Source organism: Pollicipes pollicipes, unplaced genomic scaffold (assembly GCF_011947565.3).
Source record: "Pollicipes pollicipes isolate AB1234 unplaced genomic scaffold, Ppol_2.1 Scaffold_4295;HRSCAF=5057_pilon_pilon_pilon, whole genome shotgun sequence".
Lineage (NCBI taxonomy): Eukaryota > Metazoa > Arthropoda > Thecostraca > Pollicipedomorpha > Pollicipedidae > Pollicipes > Pollicipes pollicipes.
The window spans coordinates 7,638,106-7,656,873 of record NW_023596461.1 but is presented as its reverse complement, the minus strand read 5'-3'; the positions used below and the strand labels follow the sequence as shown (position 1 = coordinate 7,656,873).

Sequence of the window (18,768 nt, the reverse complement as noted above, 5' to 3'; positions counted from 1 at the left end):
GATTTATGCTTATACTGCATATCTATGTTTTGCTGAATTTGTAATTTTTGCGCATTTTTGTGCTTTCTGGCCTAAAAGTATGACACAAAAACACACAACACAATTTTTTACCATTTTATGATGACCTTCAGTTTGGGAGACTTGAAAAGTTGTTAGCTTATTTTCCAATTCTACCATAAAGCGAGCTCCATTGTTGGATTTCACTCTAGTGTAATTTCACGACGTCATATTCCATGGATTTAATGGGAGGCAGATGACGAAAGATACAGCTTGGCTTGCTCACCTCCTGGGGAAAGTCCTATTAGGAGGCGCCGTCCGCGTGGCTGTTTTAGGTGCCGGGTCGCCGTGTTGGCGTGGCCGGATTGGGGGCGTCGTCTCACTAATGCTTTAGAGATTTGACAGGTGTGTTCTCAGGTGCAAGAGAAGGCCCTTCAAGTTGAGGTAGGGCGAAAGACATTGTCGGTTATCATTTCTAACCAACCACAGATGCGATATCAAGTTTCAAGAAAACTGTTGACTCGGCCACCTGCGGCTCTCCTGTGTATTACTGGGGCTGCGATGTGGTCTTGTATGTAACCGTGTGATTCTTTTGAATTGGTGTTTGTGATGTACTTTTAAATTTGATCAGTGATGTTGATGTGGGTCTCTGCCTCCTGATTGAGCCATCCATTGACCTATCATACTTGCTAAGCATGGTTATGAATAACTAGGAGTATAGTAATGTTCTCATATTTTAGGTTGCAGACAGCTTGAAAAACACTTAAATCTGAATCAATTGATTTCAGGCAGTGATGGGTGGCATTGAGGTAGTGGTCATGCATGCTGAATTGATTTTATGGTATATATTCTGGCACTGCTAGTATGGACTAAAGATGGTTCTTAGGCAAGATGGCAAGGTATCTGTTTCTTGTAGGAAAAACTTAAGAGCCTGACATAATGGGTTAAGAAATGTCCTATTTCATAAAAAAATGATTAAGAATGAATGGCACCTTTTCACCCTGGAAAATTCCTGAACAGCTGGTCACTGATGCATGTACCCCATTGACATGGGAAGCCAAGGGCAGTTTTAGTTGTTTTTAACTTGTGAGTTTGAGGACCTTACTGTGGACTGGGATAGAAGAGCCTATAGAAGAACTGTAGGTAGAAGAACTGGTACATTCAGGCTGAGACTGAGGGAGAGAAACACATGAATCAGGGGGGCAGGCACAGCACACTGATCTATATGCCTAAATAGAAAAACAGAAAATCTTGAAATATGTGAGGACTGACTAGTATCTAGACATGCCCCTGTAACTGGGCTATAAATCCCAAATCCTTGCCTGATGTGTGGTTGTCTCTGTGACTTAAATCTGAACAGCAAAGTTCCAAATGGTGCCTGGGTATAGACACAGGTCTGATAGTTTGGATCAAAGCTGGGTCCCAGCTGGAATCAAAGCTGCCTATGTAATCAGGGAAATAGTTTTTTATCTTTGTTACTGTTACAAACAGCATGGGTTTCATTAATTTTTTTTTGTAAGAAGGGCTCTGAGATACTGTTTTTTCAGTGTGTGTTCTTATGCCAGAAATACCACCTTCAATGTGCTCTAAAAGGCTTGTCCATAACCACCACAAGGTTTGGAATGGTCTGGACCCCTGTTTTTTGGACAGATTAGATTACTCTTGTTCTGATGAAACTGTACTAAAAAGGGACTGCAGGAAAATTTAGTTTGTGGTCACCTTCATGTGAATTGAAATGTTTCATACTTGAAGGCATTGAAGCAAGTGTCAGCTATGACACAAACTCATTTTAAACTATTGATATATTTTTTCAGTGGAAAAGACTACTGTAGACAGCACAATTATCTGTTTAGTAAACATGCTCCTCAATATGTCATGGTTTGGTTGCTTCATCATACCTTGTACAACATTGATTGTCAGCCATTGATGCCAGTTACATCTTGAATTTATACTGGCCAGATATGAGCATGCCAATATGAACATGTCAGATATGAATGCCTTGACAATTACATTTTTATTAGCCTTGGTCCCTGCACAGCTTATGGAATACTAGGATTCAAATAGTGTTATGATGTCATGGATGCCAAAGTGACTTCAAAATGCTCTCTCTGATATACCTATTGCCTTTCAGAAGGGCAGGATTGTGAAGAACACTGAAAGGTCTTACAGATGGCCATTTCAGTTAAAACTTCATATCAGTGTGGACCACCCCCTTTAAGAGCTGCTGGGGGAGGGGGTTGTGTTGTGTATAATGTTGTGGTATAATGGACCACTGTGATGTGATCAGGTGGGGATTTTCTGTTCAGCAGCATATTTCTGATTTGAGAATGGTCATACATAATAGCAGAAAATAGCCCTGCATTAAGTTCTGATGGCCTTGTAACTTGATGCTCGCTGGATTGCAGGTGCTGGACAGTTTGAGGATGAGTGCTGAAGAGCTGGAGAAGTACAACGAGCGGGCTCGGCTGGCCGAGCAGGAGATCGAAAAGCTGCACGGCACCCTGCAGCAGCTGCTGGCCGGCTCGGGCGAACCGTCCGAAGCTGACAGCGAGGAGGTGGCGCGGCTGCGCGCCGAGAACCAGAAGCTGCGTCACCGGGCCGGCGTGCTGCGGCGCGCCGCCGAGGCGGAGGCGCAGCGCGCGCCGGCCGGTATGCAGTGCCTGCACATGGCACTGTCGGCGAGGTTCACCGCGGCCATCGCGGCGGCGTTCCCCGACATCCCAGACGCGCCCACGGGCCTGACGTCCGGCTCGCGCTTCGGGGACTACCAGTGCAACGCCGCGCTGCCCATCGTCAAGATCCTCAAGGACCAGGGCATCAAGATGAGCCCGCGCGACGTGGCGCAGAAGATCATCAGCTGCGTGCCGGAGAACCCGATCATCGAGCGCATGGAGGTGGCCGGCGCCGGCTTCATCAACGTGTTCCTCCGGAAGGAGCACGCGGCGGAGCAGCTGCGCCAGATGCTCTTGCGGGGCGTGCCGGCGCCAGCCGTGCAGAAGAGGCGCGTCGTCATTGACTACTCGTCGCCGAACATCGCCAAGGAGATGCACGTGGGGCACCTGCGCTCCACCATCATCGGCGACAGCATCAGCCGTCTGCTCGAGTTCCTCGGCCATGACGTGCTGCGCATCAACCATTTGGGCGACTGGGGCACGCAGTTCGGCATGCTGATCGCCCACCTCGCCGATAAGTTCCCCAACTACAAGACGGAGACGCCGCCGATCACCGACCTGCAGGGCTTCTACAAGGAGTCGAAGAAGCGATTCGACGAGGACGAGGCGTTCAAGAAGCGAGCCTACGACTGCGTGGTGCGCCTGCAGGCGTACGAGGAGGATATCATCCGCGCGTGGAAGCTGATCTGCGCCGTGTCGGAGCGCGAGTTCGGCAAGATCTACGCGCGGTTGAACGTGAAGGGCCTGGTGTCGCGGGGCGAGTCGTTCTACCAGAGCCGCATGCAGGACGTGGTGCAGGTGCTGACGGAGCGCGGCTTCCTCGAGGAAGACAACGGCCGCCAGATCATGTTCGCGCCCGGCTGCGACCTGCCGCTGACGGTAGTCAAGTCGGACGGCGGCTTCACCTATGACACGTCTGACATGGCGGCGCTGCGACAGCGCGTGGAGGAGGAGCACGCCGACTGGCTCATCTATGTGGTGGACGCCGGCCAGAGCGCGCACCTGCAGTCGGTGTTCGCGTGCGCCCGCCGTGCCGGCTGGCTCGACGGCGGCGTGCGCGTCGATCACGTGGGCTTCGGCGTCGTCCTGGGCGAAGATAGGAAGAAGTTCAAGACGCGGTCGGGCGAGACGGTACGGCTGGTGGATCTGCTGGACGAAGGCGTGAAGCGCACGCTGGAGAAGCTGCGTGAGAAGGGCCGCGACGGGGAGCTGACGCCGGAGGAGCTGCGCCAGGCGCAGGAGCACGTGGCCTACGGCTGCATCAAGTACGCCGACCTCTCGCACAACCGCAACCACGAGTACGTCTTCTCCTTCGACAAGATGCTGGATGACCGAGGCAACACGGCCGCCTACCTGCTGTATGCGCTCACCCGCATCCGCAGCATCAGCAGGAAGGCGCAGCTGACCTCCGAACAGCTCGTAAAGACGGCCGAGGACGGCACGGCCATCGAGCTGCTGCACGACAAGGAGTGGAAGCTGGCGAAGGTTCTGCTGCGCTTCCCAGAGGTTGTGGTTCGGGTGACTGAGGACCTGTTCATCCACAGCCTGTGCGACTATCTGTACGAAGTATCCACTGTCTTCACGGAGTTCTATGACAGCTGCTACTGCGTGGAGAAGGATCGCAAAACAGGAGAGATCGTCAAGATCAACATGTCGCGCATGCTGCTGTGTGAAGCCACCGCCCTCGTGATGACCAGGTGTTTTGGCATCCTGGGCATCAAGACAGTGCAGAAGATGTAACCGGAACCATACTAGAGGGCACATTTGTTGTGCAGTGAGTTTCGACCAAAGACTCGCTGGTTGTTTTAATAAAACTATCATGGCTCACGGGAAACTATTTCTTTGCGCGTTGTCGGACGGGTCGAAGGCGGGACGCCGTGATAATGGCACAACCAGTCGGGATTTAGAACAAGAGTTGCTTAGCAACGTGTTTTCCGTGCGATTCACGTCCGTCGTGCAGGTTGGCTTCGCGGTTCAGCCCAGGAACGGCGCCGAAATGCCTGCATGACGCTGGAACTTGTTGCATTAGCCGAGGTTTATGGGTCCATCAGACGGTGGACGTCTGCCAAACACCCCTAGCTAAAACAGGTGTTGTGTTCGTGTTTTCGCTAAGTTAGTTACTCTGCTGACTGTGAACCGGGTCAGTGGTGTTTGACCTCGGTCCATGCACCGGTGGCAATGCTTGCGCAGGATCGCGGGAGACTCTCAAGGTCGTTGGCCTTCCGTGACGCTAGTGTGTCACGATCAGTGTATCATTCGTGGATGTGAAACGGGGTTGCGTGAAGCACGTTATCCTGATGGTTCGTGCGTTCATATAGCAACATGGGCCGTCAATCAAATCGGGCAAGTCGTGCTCCAAGCCCGCTGCATCAGCATGACGTCATCCACCACCGCCCAGCGCACCTGCCCGCCCAGCGCACCTGCCCGTCCGACTGGTGGTACGGTCCCACGCCCGCAGTCGATTGGTTTATGTTTGGGGTTTTAGGGCGCGTCGACTACTAGGGTCATTTTGCGCCCATAACAGTTGAGTCACTGACGAGATGCTTACAACAGCTGGGTCGTGGCAAGAATGCGAGGTTCTTTAACAGTAATGTCCGGATAGGTAAGAACTGGTACGTCTCAGGCGCGGTCAGGACACAGCTTATCGTGTTGTTATATGGATCTTTTACGGACCGGTTAGGCTTAACATGCATTAAATACCATTGTGCTATGCATCTTCTCACACAGACTCACTGACCAGCGCCTAGCACCACCGCCAGTGACTTCCACGCCCCATTCATTCCACTTACAGCCCCGCAACCCCATTATTTCACTCCCGAGCCCAAATCCGTCTGCAAGGCGCTGTCCAGTGCAGGCTTTTTTTCGATGGCAACAAACCTAGTGAGACATCTTTCCTCGAATACAAATTTCAGTTAATTGAAATAAATATCAAAATTAATGACACTTAAAGTTAAAAATTATTTTAGGATGATTCTTATTTTCCTGCAGGTCACATTGTCTCAAGTTTTCTACTGCTTACTTGAATATATTTTTTAAAGTTTCCTGGCGTCCAGTGGGAATGGTTTAACTGGTACACATCGCCTCATCGCGTCGCTTACGTGCTCATTGCGGTACCCTCGAGGTATCTGGTTCGGATTACTCGCGGGGGTGTGATATTGCCGGGTCGCATATCATTACCGTGCGTGAGATTACTCGATGAACTCGCAGCGGCACTTGCAATTACTTGCGATCACCCGTTTCATCATTTAATATTGGAGGTTCAGGTGAGAATTCCAAATCCATTCTACTAAGACCGCACTGAATGACCGGCGCTAATTTGAGTGCGCATATAAGAGGTGAACTCTTCAATGGTTAGCCGCGATCTTCCATTGTGTTGGACGGGTCTTTGATTTTTTCGATTAAAATCATAGTCTTGTGGAGCTATTTATGTAGGTGCAATCTAGGAGTGCCTAAATTTTGAACATGCCTGCGCTAAAACTTTCGGTGATGTTACTGTTACATTGGGCATGTTTGGTGCAACATATATTCTGTAGTCTGGAGCCAAAGCATGCTTTAAATGGTCTGTAGTTTTTACTGTAAACACTTAGTACAGAACACATGGCTGGGAAAGGCAGGTTATGTGAAACCTTACAAATGTTGAGTATGGACAGTGGCATGTATTAAAGTAAATGCAGAAGTCTCCCTGTATGCTGTCCTCTCCAAATTCTTTGATAGGTCACACATGATTTTGAAGTTGGTGGTCTACTTCAAGCATGAGAGGTGTGCGAAAGCATGGTTAGAAAAGAGAAAGAAGTGTTAAATAAATGAGGGGACAATATGGAAATAGTTTTACATGAAGCCAGTAATTTTTGGTACTTGCTTTAGATATAAAAAAGACTTCTGGTACATGCTTCTAATACCTTGGTAGTAAATCTATCAGTTCATGAATGGCACTGGATAGTGTTTTGATTATGTATGATCTTATATCTCACCTGTCATGTTAACTGCTTTATATTTCAGTCAAGGTGCATGGGACTGTCATTCTGTACTTTGGTGTCATATCATCAGACCAGTTAAGTATGAAATGCAAAATGTATTATATTGTTTGCTGTTGATTCTGAGCATTATTGGTAATTGCTTATCAGGCTTGTCTAATCTAACAAATTTGGGGCTGTTTGTGGTGGTCTCATTTTCAGGCAATGGCATATCACAACTATTATTATGTAATTTTACACACAGGAGAATCAATTGCTTGAATTGCAACTGAACTTGAGATTGAGTTAAAATTTAGAGGGATGTGTGTGCCTTTCATTTTTATGTATGCAAGCATTTTGTGACAGGTATTTTTAGTTTTGGCAGTTGCAATTGGATTGTCTTAAAATCTTTTCAATCTTTCAAGAGTTTTTTTTAGTTCAAACAGCCAAGACCACAAAAGCATAGCTTTAATTCTGCATGGATCTAACCATCGTGGCTTATTTTTAGGGTGTTTGCCTGTTAATTATTTAGCATTTTCCTGGTTTGAATGCATGGGGTGGGTGCAATTAGCTCAAGGGTTGGGCTCAAACTCACAGCTGTGTTCAAGGTGATACCTTGTAAGTCAAGTGATTTGTTTATGTTGAGTGAGGATTCTGCAATAAGTGATGGAGCACAAGCCTCAAATATATTCAGAATTTAATGATAAGTTACCTCCATTATCTTCTGCATCATTTCTGATAAGTATCATGTAGTAGCACTGTGAACTTTAGGCCAAATATAGCCGGCATCTGACATCAAGTTGCATACTTTTGAAGTGTGTGTCATCTTTCCACGACCGTGTGTTTTGCTCAGATTTATTTGAAATGTTCTTGTCAAGGATATGAAATGCTTGCCCCCTGAACAGAGATGATGACTTGTCATGCTTTATGGCAGTTAGGCATAACCAATCATTGCTTCCTCATCCCAGAGGAGCCTTTATTATATCATGTAATGCCAGATTTCATCCTGCATGTTATTTGTTGTGTGATAACTGGGGCACTTACTTTTCCAGACACAGCACTTGACAGTTGCATTCATCACCTTAATTCTATGAGGTTAATTGATGCTAGACAATTGCAGTTTGCAAGTATTGGATTGTTGCATGATGATTCACATAATTGAGTGCCTATCTCCAATCATTCCATCACAGATGTTACAAATTGAGTGCCTATCTCCGACCATTCCATCACAGATGTTACATATGATTCACATAATTGAATGCCTATCTCCAACCATTCCATCACAGATGTTGGGCTCCCAGGCCCGAGCATGTTGATGGTGATGCTCTCGCCAGCTGACCTGTGCCCACTTCAGCTGGAAGTAGCCAGCTGACCCCGGACTGTGCCACTTTGGCAGCTATTCTGTCTTGCTGTTTCCTGGGCCGCGTGGCGCCCTGCTCCAGTCACCGGATCCGCGCCATGAACGGCGCGCATGCGCACTCGGAGGTGGTGGCCATCCTGGACGCCGGCGCCCAGTATGGCAAAGTCATCGACCGGCGCGTGCGCGAACTCAACGTGCAGACCGAGATGCTGCCACTCGACACGCCCGCCTTCACGCTCAAAGAGCGTAACTTCAAGTGAGAAGGACGGATGTGGGAGTCCCATGGTGAAGGGATGGTACACAAGACATGCAGGATGATTGTTAAAGGTATCGAGGTACATTTGCGTGTATTTTCCGTTTGTAAGTACCTTGGGGGTATCCATCAATCCTGTACTGATAAGGTTTGGTGTTCGACGAATGGGCTTTGTGTTCCTTCAGGAGAACGTCGTGTTGATGCACAATCCCACGCTTGTCTTCCGGATGGGGACCGCTCGTCCGGCGCTCCCACGGCGCCGCCGCCGCCGAGTCTGTGCCTGGGTGCGGCGCGTCCCGCTGTTTTCCTGCGGTGGTGACGCCCTCCCCCCCCCCCCCCCCCCCCCAGGGCCATCATCATCTCGGGCGGGCCAAGCTCCGTCAACGCCGAGGACTCGCCGCAGTACGACGCCGACCTCTTCCGCATCAGCATCCCTGTGCTGGGCATCTGCTACGGCTTCCACATGATGAACAGGGAGTTCGGCGGCCTGGTGCAGCGCAAGGACGAGCGCGAGGACGGCCAGTTCGACATCGAGGTCGACAACAAGTGTGTGCTGTTCAAGTGAGTAATGGGGCTCAGTGTGGATGGACTGTCGGACGTACTGGTTGGCGGAGTTCTTCGACCTGGCGTCTGTCACGCACTCTGTGTGGCGGTGGTCAGATCAGATCAGCCTCTGCTTTGTTGTGGTCAGTGGATGGGCATGCACGCAGCAGAGGCCTGGTTTCGTGGCATTTTCATGTCTACTGAAATAACAGGCTGAAGCCCAGTACTTCAGGCACGGACGCCCGCGGGCCGCGCCGAGTGCCGAGCTGAGCTGGCTGTGACCTCCGACAGAGATCTGGACAAGACGCAGCAGGTGCTGCTCACCCACGGCGACTCGGTGACCCGGGTGGCCGACTCCTTCAAGGTGGTGGGCCGCTCCGGTAACCTGGTGGCGGCCAGTCGCCAACGACAAGCTCCGTCTATACGGCGTGCAGTTCCACCCCGAGGTCAGCGCGGGCCGCGAGCAGGCCAGGCGTCCGTGTCGCGGTGCCCCTGGTGTGCGCGTGGGTCTGCCCAGATGGACGGGACGCGTGCGCTAGTCGGTGACACATTGATCGGTGAGAAAATGGCGTGGCGTCAGTGATCTGGAGAGAGCCGGAAAACAGGGTCGTCTGACAACTAAATTGCAGTTTTCAGTGGTACACTTCTCGCGGTGTTTTTGGAATCAGTGCAGTTGCCGGGCCGCAAGTGTCATCGTAGCGGCACTGTACCTGCGGGTGCTGCAGCACTATTAGGAACCGGTCTTCCACGCCGCACCGGCTGCGGAAGCCCGTTGCATCTTTTGACTGCGGCTAATGGAGTACAGTCGTCCACAGTGGACGCGGAGTGGACGACTGAGCCGGCTGTCCCGACCCGCAGGTGGACTTGACTGACAACGGACGGACTATCCTGCGCAACTTCCTGTTCAATGTGGCCGGCTTCAGCGGGCTCTTCACGCTCAAGTCGCGCGAGGCCGAGTGTCTCGAGTTCATCCGCTCCACCGTCGGCAAGCAGAAGGTTCTGGTGAGTTCCGGCTCGGTCGGGGCCAGTCCTTTCAGTCAGGCCCAGACCGCGCCGGCAGCCGTGCGGTGGGTTTGGACCGACGGCGTGTGGTGGGTGTATGGGTGCCTGTCGATGGGTGGCTATGGCCGTTTATAAGGCGAAAACATTGAAGTTAGTTCCCAAACGGTGTCATGGTGTGTTTATGTCCTGAAAAAGTAACGTGAAGTTCTATACACCAACACACATATTAATGTGTGCATCACCAATTAGGGCCTGGTGTGAATTTTACGTGCCTAGACCATTATAAAGTTGAATATTGCAGTGATAACCAGAGTGTAATGATAGTTAAGCAAATACGTGGAATCATCTTGACGGACGTTAAGCTACTTTCTCACATCATTTTTTCAATCCAGTTGCATCAGATTAGACACCAAGAGCCATGCCTGGGAGCTTGCGCTTTGTTGGTAGAACCGCGTTACGGCTTGGTGCGAAATGACTCATGAGTTGACGCGTCTTAAATCTCCAGTTGGCATCATCCCCTTGCCTCACACCGTTCGATACGTTCGGCGCAAAATCGCCTCGCCGCACCACAACACGCCGACGGACCGCCGCCGATCGGGTGTCCCCTCCCTGCCCCTCGCGCCGGCGTGACCTTGACCTGCGGTGCCCGGCGGCCGCCAGCTGCTGGTGAGCGGCGGCGTGGACTCGACGGTATGCGCCGCACTGCTCCACAAGGCGCTCAGCCAGGACCAGGTGGTAGCTGTGCACATCGACAACGGGTTCATGCGCAAACACGAGAGCCTGCAGGTGGAGCAGAGTCTGCGCAAGATCGGCGTCAAGCTCAGGGGTCAGTCGGGGCACGTCGGCGGCCGTGTTCGGACGTGGGGGGGGGGGGGGGAGGGAGGGGCACTGCTGCTGTGGGATAGGAGCATGCAGTAGTGAAAAATTGAGCTCGCTTTCTTTTTGAGTGTTTGGTAGAATTTCACAAAATCGTGACTTTTTGGGCATACTAATCTGGCTTATTCAGGCATCAGTGATCCGTTTTCAACGTTCAAACTATGAATGGATCGTGGTATACAGAATGCCATTGGAACATCTTTGCGTGATACCACCATGGGTCTGCAAGCAACCGACACCTGCCAGCGAGAGCGCGCGGTGCACGGATCTTGCGTCGTGGAGCGTGGGCCCTCCGCCGGCCCGCTTCTCGTCGCCTTACCGCGGCGGCCGCGCCGGCAGTGATCAACGCTCGACACAACTTCCTGAACGGCAGCACCACCATCCCGGAGACGGGCGCCAACGGCGTGCCGCGCAAGCGCGCCACCGGCCTGCTCTGTCGCACCACGCACCCCGAGCAGAAGCGCAAGATTATCGGCGACACTTTCATCAAGGTGAGGCCGTCGCCCGGCGCCGCCGACTGGCGGGGTGGAAGGGCTGCCGCGAACGCGATGACGGGCAAGTGAGCAGGAGCGTCGGAGGCCGGTTCAAGCCGGAATGCCGGAATGTCTTCTGTCGAGGTTTGTCCGTGATTTCCTCCAGTGCGGTGCTCAGCGAGCCCCGCTGCTTTAACGGCGGTCTGCTCGCGTTGGCTCGCCCCAGTCGCGCCCCGGCCGCAGCTCCGTCCCATGGCGTCATGTCCTCCCGGTGTCGGCGGCGCCGTGACGCCCCCCCCCCCCCCCGCCCGTCCCTCGGCCTGCTGGTCCTGTTCTGAACGGAGGGCGGCCGCGCCCGGCGCTGGTGTCCACTGACCCAGCGTCGTGTCAGTGACCCCCCCCCCCCCCCCTGTTCCCCAGCCCGGTCTGGGGATGACCCCGACAGCCTCGTTGCAGGCCAAGGACGTGAACAGCGAGCCGTCGGCACTCCCGGGTCACCGACCTGTAGCGTCACTTTTTTTCCACGGAGGCCCCTGCCGCGACGCCCTCCGCTCCCCCGTCTGGCGACCCGGTGGTGACTCAGTGGTACTCGCCCTGACAGGTGGCTAACGAGGTGATCAGCGAGCTGATGCTGCGGCCCGAGGACGTGCTGCTCGGCCAGGGCACGCTGCGGCCCGACCTCATCGAGTCAGCCTCGCACCTGGCGTCAGGCACCGCCCAGTGCATCAAGACGCACCACAACGACACAGACCTGGTGCGCCAGCTGCGCCAGCAGGGACGCGTCATCGAGCCGCTCAAGGACTTCCACAAGGATGAGGTGGGTGGTCGGCGCGGCGTCGGCATGGCGTCCGTGCGTGGAGAAGGCGTATGGCCTGCGCGCCTTGCTTTGGAAAAGATGAGCGCGGTAGAAGTGCTGCCATGTACCCCTGTGATAGGCCCATGTTTGGATCTTGCTGCGTTTTCTGATGTTAGGTGACGGGTGACCCCCTGAGGCAGTGGTGCGGGAGATGAGCCTTGGCTGGAGTGTGGCAATACAGCAGCTCCTTCGTCTCTGACGTCTCTGTCAGAGGCCAGAGGCACAGGAGCTCCGAGCTGACCCGACCCAATAGGTGCGTGAGATGCGCCGTGACATCAGTGTGCCCTCGGACATGGTGCAGTCCGTATACCTCTGGTTTCTCTGACCTGACCGATTTGGTGTGGCCGAGCCGGGCCCCGTCTAGCCGGAAGCAACCCGTCAGATTTGTGAGTTAGACCATTTTTGGGCTTGTGCTGGAGGTGGCCCAATGCCTGTGCCCCAAAATTATCCGACCTGGCCGGCTTGATCAGACCGGTCAGGTGCGTGAGGTGGGCCATGACCTGGGCCTGACTCTGGAGCTGGTGCAGTCCCACTGAACTGACCTGACCTGACCCCCTGTCAGGTGCGCGAAATGGGCCATGACCTGGGCCTGCCGCCGGAGCTGGTGCAGCGGCACCCGTTCCCGGGGCCCGGCCTGGCCATCCGCGTCATCTGCGCCGAGGAGCCGTACATGAGCGCCGACTTCTCCGAGACGCAAGTTCTGCTGCGCATCATTGCCGACTACCACAGCTGCAAACAGCGGGTAGGGCCGCCCAGCGCGACGCTGACGTGGGGGTGAGGTAGAGGAGGAGGGGCCGGCTACTTGATTTGCTGGAGGCCACGGAGACATCGGAATAGGGGATTGGAAGTGGGGGCCGTCACAACGGCGATGCACATTTGGGGAGTGGTGCTGTGTGAGCTAGGAAGTTCGGGTGGTTGGCTAAAATTCGGTTGAAGCAGCGGTGAGTGAAATCATTCTCTGTTTACCATGATACATGCCATTTTCCCTTTTTGTGGGGACTTGGAAAACGTGCTTCATGGTGCCTGTAACGTTTGGCGCTGATAGCCGCTGCGATCAGATTTCATTGCCAAATGTTGGAGTTGTCATCTGTTGTCAAATGGTCGTTTTCACAAATTCGCTGGACTCTATTGTCCTCTGTATGCACATCACAGTGGTCAAATTTGGGTGCCTTAATCTATATGGTATGCATTGGTGTAACTTTTGTAGTAGTTTTTCATCTATGACATTTCCCTATGCACGTATTTTTTATATCCGATTTTTTTTGTCGCGCCCAAGGACCACCGGTTTGTGATGTCTTGACATCAGCCAAAGACGTTCGTCTGCCATCTTGGCCGCTGGTAAAGGTCTCTGCTGTGGCCCGGCCTGACTGAGGTTTCTGCCGGCCGTTGTCCAGAGTCATGCGCTGCTGAACCGGATAGACAATGCCACAACGGAGGACGACCGTAACATGTTGCTGCGCATCTCGTCCAAACACCGGCTGGGTACCACCCTGCTGCCCATCCAGACGGTGGGGGTACAGGTGAGGACCGCTGCCGGCCCGGGATGGCCTGTTGGACACCACTCTACTATCCGTCCAGACAGTGGGGACACAGGTGAGGACCGCTGCCGGGCCGGGATGGCCTGTTGGACACCACCCTGCTGCACGTCCAGACGGTGGGGGTACAGGTGAGGACCGCTGCCGGGCCGGAGGCGGCCTGTTGGACACCACTCTACTATCCATCCAGACGATGGGGGCACAGGTGAGGACCGCTGCCAGGCCGGGGGCGGCCTGTTGGACACCACTCTACTATCCATCCAGACGATGGGGGCACAGGTGAGGACCGCTGCCGGGCCGGGGGCGGCCTGTTGGACACCACTCTACTATCCATCCAGACGATGGGGACACAGGTGAGGACCGCTGCCGGGCCGGGGGCGGCCTGTTGGACACCACTCTACTATCCATCCAGACGATGGGGGCACAGGTGAGGACCGCTGCCGGGCCGGGGGCGGCCTGTTGGACACCACTCTACTATCCATCCAGACGATGGGGGCACAGGTGAGGACCGCTGCCGGGCCGGGGGCGGCCTGTTGGACACCACTCTACTATCCATCCAGACGATGGGGGCATAGGTGAGGACCGCTGCCGGGCCGGGGGCGGCCTGTTGGACACCACTCTACTATCCATCCAGACGATGGGGGCACAGGTGAGGACCGCTGCCGGGCCGGGGGCGGCCTGTTGGACACCACTCTACTATCCATCCAGACGATGGGGGCACAGGTGAGGACCGCTGCCGGGCCGGAGGCGGCCTGTTGGACACCACTCTACTATCCATCCAGACGATGGGGGCACAGGTGAGGACCGCTGCCGGGCCGGGGGCGGCCTGTTGGACACCACTCTACTATCCATCCAGACGATGGGGGCACAGGTGAGGACCTCCGCTGGACAGGGGAGGCGGTCTCTGGACACCACCGTGCTGCCGGTCCAGACGATGGGGGCACAGGTGAGGACCGCTGCCAGGCCGGGGGCGGCCTCTGGACACCACCGTGCTGTCCATCCAGACGGTGGGGACACAGGTGAGGACCGCGGCTACCCGGCCGGGGAGGCGCGCCGGCACGGTGCCCTACCCTCGTTCGAGTCCCCGTGTCCGAGGGCGAGGTGTGATGCTGTCTGATGTAACTTCCCTACCAGTGTAGATGGATGTAAACTGTTGCATAACATATTACTTTTTCTTTTGGGAAATCGCAGACTGGCTTCCGATGAGATGGCTGCGTGTGCAACGTTTCCTGCCGTTTAAGCTGCTGGAGTTCTTGCCAGCGTTTTAGTAGAACGCCCATCCACACTGCTCTTGTGCGCGTCTGGGAAACCAGAGGTACGGGGTTTGATTCCCCGCGGTGCCCACCGTTCCTGCCAGGTTGAGAGGCGGCTGACGCCATATAGCCTCAACAGCTGAGTGCGTCGTAAAGCCCCAATTACACACACACACTGCTCTTGCAATGCTATGACGGGGTGCTGCCAACGTAATGGTGAGCGCACCATTTACCGCATGATTTTAGCGTAGGTGGAGTGCTAAAGAAGCTCTCGTGGAATGTAATTGGCCAGTAAATGTCATCAATTTTGGCAAGTAATTGCCAGCTCAAGTGAGAGGTCAGCGTCCACTGGCCCTGCATAATCTCCGCGTGGAGCCAGCTGACCCCAGGTCACGTTACTATTCCCTCTTCTGTGCGGCGCGCGCCTGGTGCGAGCGTCCTCCGCCGGCTAGCGGCCATGACGCCCATTGCTGTCTCGGCAGGGGGACGGCAGGACGTACAGCTACTGCGCCGGCATCAGCAGCGGCGCTGAGCCCGACTGGGCGGACCTGCTGCGGCTGGCCCGGCTCATCCCGCGCATCTGCCACAACATCAACAGGTGGGGAGCACGCCGCTGCCGCCGCCGCGTGGAACGTGCGGTCGACGCCAGGAGCTCGTGCCGTAAATAAACGACATGGACTTCCGTGAAGGACACAAACGTGGCTTCCGCGGTTGTGACCGAGCGGATGAGGATGTAGACTCACCACCGTCTCAGTTTCGGTTGCGTGAGTTCAGGACCCGGCCGCCTGGCGCGCGTCGCTACGCGCCGGAGCTGTGCTGGACGTTGTCAGAGGCGGCCACCCATGGCCTGGGGCCGTCGCCCGTGGCTGGGGTCCGTCGCCCGGGGCCTGCCTGGGGCCTCTTTGAGCACGCGTCAGCTCAGTATGAGCACGGCCGACATGTCGCCCGGCACCGAGGGGAAGAAAGGTGGCGTCGCTGAGCTTGCGTCGACATCGATACTACCCTCGCACACTGAGTGTCGCTCCGTTGAACAGCTGGCGGCGGCGAGGCGGCCGCCGCCGGCTACTCCGCGAGCGGACAGAGGATCGGCCGTGGCCCGATGCGTATCGCCAGTTTGGTTGAGGGAGCGTCGTACGACGGCGCGGACAAGGGAATGGTGCCGACGCCCGCTGCTCGCAGGGTTCGAGATGTGGGGAAGTTGCCGGGACAGTTCCGCCAGCATACGCCGTTGCTGCACGCCGTGTACGGAGCTAAGAGGCTCCTATCGTAGATCCGCGGCGCGTGTAGTGGCGATGTTGACGCGATAGCATATCCATATTCGATGGCACCGATCCGGGCCTGATCTCCAGTTGCATTTCGTTGGGGGCGGTTGGGAACTGTGAACGAAAGTGGTTCGGCGCGGCTTGATGCTGCCGGGACATGTCGTGTTCCAGATGTAGGTCATGGTTCGTGGTGCAGTGAGTGCCTTAAGTACGGAAGAACCATTCTGTCAATCGATAGTGAACAAAAAACACCAACGTTCTGTGCTAAAAATCTTGTCTCAAGCGTAGGGATGTTTTGTGTGTGGTATGCAATGTCTCATGTCTCAACGAGTGACAGTGGTCGGTGATCTGAATGGAGGGGAGGGGGAAGGCGCCCACATATTCGGCAGCTCGATGAAGACATTACCGTCCTGGGCCCTTCGTCACTGCCGGATCTCAGTGTTGTCTTGCTACATATCCAGCGGCCCGATGGGAGCATGACCCGGCTGGCCCGCTGCCACGTGTGCTCGATGTTGTGTAACTCACGCCTGTGGCCGGCAGGGTGTGCTACATATTCGGCGGTCTGGTGAAGGCGCCGCTGACTTCGGTCACGCCGACGCTGCTGACCTCTGGCGTGCTGGCCCAGATCCGGGAGGCTGACTACGTGGCCCACCAGGTCGGTCCGCGCCCGCCGCCGCCGCTGCGGAGGTGATAGCTGGGCACGAGCGGCGTGCGTCGGCTGGCGGGCTGTGCTCAGCAGCGGGATACCCGGCTTACCGGACAGTGGAAGTCGACAGATGCTTGTCACGAGTTGGCCACGAGCGGTATAGCAGTGCCGGTGACCCCATGCTAGGGAGGTGTGTATAAATCACGGCATCGGGACGATGAGTGCACGTCACAGATGTAAGCGTGCTTCTAGCACCAGCGCAGTGGCGGCGTCCCTCTTGCACGTGTCGGCGTGTCAAGGACGGCCGGGCGTCTGAGCGACCGTCGCCGGCAGGTGCTGTCGTCGTCGGGCTGCGCCTCCGTCATTAGCCAGATGCCGGTGGTGCTGCTGCCGCTGCACTTCGACCGCGACGCCACGTGCCACCAGCCGAGCTGCCAGCGCTCGGTGGTGATCCGCACCTTCATCACGCACGACTTCATGACGGGCGTGCCGGCCACGCCTGGCAAGCAGCTGTCGCTTGAGGTACGGCACGCGGCGGCGTGCGGCGCGGCGCCGTGGGTGCGTGTCCCGTTAGTGGCGCTGTCGTCTGCGTCGGCGCCGGTCTCCGCTGCTCGGTCACTCCCGTTTGCGCTCGTCGTGAGCCGTGACATCCACAGATAGCGGGGCCGCCGGGCGGCCACGGTCAGCGCAGTTGTACGCGGTTGTACGCGGTTGTGCGCTATCGGCGTGTATGGCGTCGGGATGCGTGGCTCGCTGTGCGCTGCGCACGCTGGGGTTGGGCCCGTGAAAATAAGCGTTTCAGCTTTGTCTCCGTAAGAGCAGGAATTCGGATGGAAACGTGGCATTGCCAGAAGTATCTTTTCAGCCCCGATAAATGCTGGGGGACGAATATGTTAAAATTCGCAATAATTTGTCACCTCGCCATGCGGTGACGCCGTAGCCTCAGCTAGTGCCGTGTGTGAGTGCACCACTATAGCCCATGCACCGGCCATAGACTCATTGCTAAAGCCAAAATGTTGCGTAAGAAGCAGAAATAAATTGTATGAATCGAGAAAGTTCCGCAACTTGCTACACTTTTTTGTTTCTTTGCGTTCGTTTTGTGCTGGTCCCAATTTCCGTAATGACTGTTGTGTTTGTCTGGACAGCTGCCCCAATTTTCCGGGATACATACCAGATGTGCCGATTTCACAACGTGTATCGCCGTATTGGCGGCGGGCGGGTCGTGGTGGCCATCGTCGTGCCTGCTACGAGCGGCCGTCGGGCGGCCGACTGCCCAGCGTCTAACGCCGCGAACTCTGCCACAGACGCTGAAGCGGATGGTGACCGAGGTCCAGAACGTGAGCGGCGTCAGTCGCGTGCTGTACGACCTCACCTCCAAGCCGCCCGGCACCACCGAGTGGGAGTGAGCGGCGTACGGGCTGGGCTCGAAGCGCCGGAGGGTCGCCGGCCGCAGCCTGCCCCGGCGCGGCTGGCGCGTCTGCAGCACCCGCATGTGATTGTACCGATTCTCGCGCACCGAACGGTGCCAAGAGGCACGCTGTTGAAGCGCCTGCCGCGGTCCGCGGTCCGTCCTGCTGCCATCTGTAGGGCGAGCGTCGAACTGCGGGCGGCGCGGCGTCCGCGGGTGCGTTGTCAGACGCCTGGGAGCGCCGCGGCGGCGACGCCGCGTGTTTGCAGGCAGCGCGCAACTTGTAGGTCTGGTGAGTGGCCATGTGCGCGGACCCCGCCCGCGTGTGACGTGCGATCTACTGATGTGGAATACATACCGTAACGCACTGAGGTGTTTGTGAGCAGCATGTGTGCCCTGGCCTGCGCGCGTTACTGTGGTCGCACAGTACAAGTGTCACAAAGACTCAAACCGGCATTTAAAGCCAATTCCTCAAGGTGGCTAGATCGGGCACGTGCGGTTATGTGCCCGCTCATGTTAAACGTGAAATGTGAAAATGTATAACATTATATATATATATATATATATATATATATATATATATATATATATATATATATATATATATATATATATATATATATGCATACTGTAGCTATCCACGGATGTCGACATCAAACCACTCCGTTTCCCCATTTCC

General features: G+C 55.3%; 2 protein-coding genes across 2 annotated transcripts; both read left to right on the top strand.

The window, feature by feature from the left end:
• Nucleotides 1-306: 306 nt before the first annotated feature.
• Nucleotides 307-4,498, top strand: ArgRS (arginine--tRNA ligase-like protein). Its single transcript, XM_037220641.1, has 2 exons — nt 307-441; nt 2,403-4,498. Exon 2 carries the CDS (start codon nt 2,421-2,423, stop codon nt 4,407-4,409), a length of 1,989 nt encoding a protein of 662 aa, XP_037076536.1. The 5' UTR covers nt 307-441; nt 2,403-2,420; the 3' UTR covers nt 4,410-4,498.
• A 1,280-nt stretch (nt 4,499-5,778) lies between these two features.
• On the top strand, nt 5,779-18,448 carry bur (GMP synthase burgundy). The gene is given in 15 exon segments (XM_037220640.1): nt 5,779-5,932; nt 8,019-8,238; nt 8,584-8,796; nt 9,070-9,174; nt 9,176-9,224; nt 9,637-9,780; nt 10,441-10,606; nt 10,996-11,147; nt 11,731-11,946; nt 12,548-12,727; nt 13,380-13,505; nt 15,256-15,371; nt 16,576-16,690; nt 17,015-17,203; nt 17,986-18,448. Coding segments are annotated over 14 exon segments (2,031 nt in total). The 5' UTR covers nt 5,779-5,932; nt 8,019-8,080; the 3' UTR covers nt 18,088-18,448.
• Nucleotides 18,449-18,768: the final 320 nt, after the last annotated feature.

Coding starts and splice junctions, on each gene's coding strand:
- ArgRS (XM_037220641.1), top strand. CDS start 2,421: ATGAGTGCTGAAGAGCTGGAGAAGTACAACGAGCGGGCTCGGCTGGCC.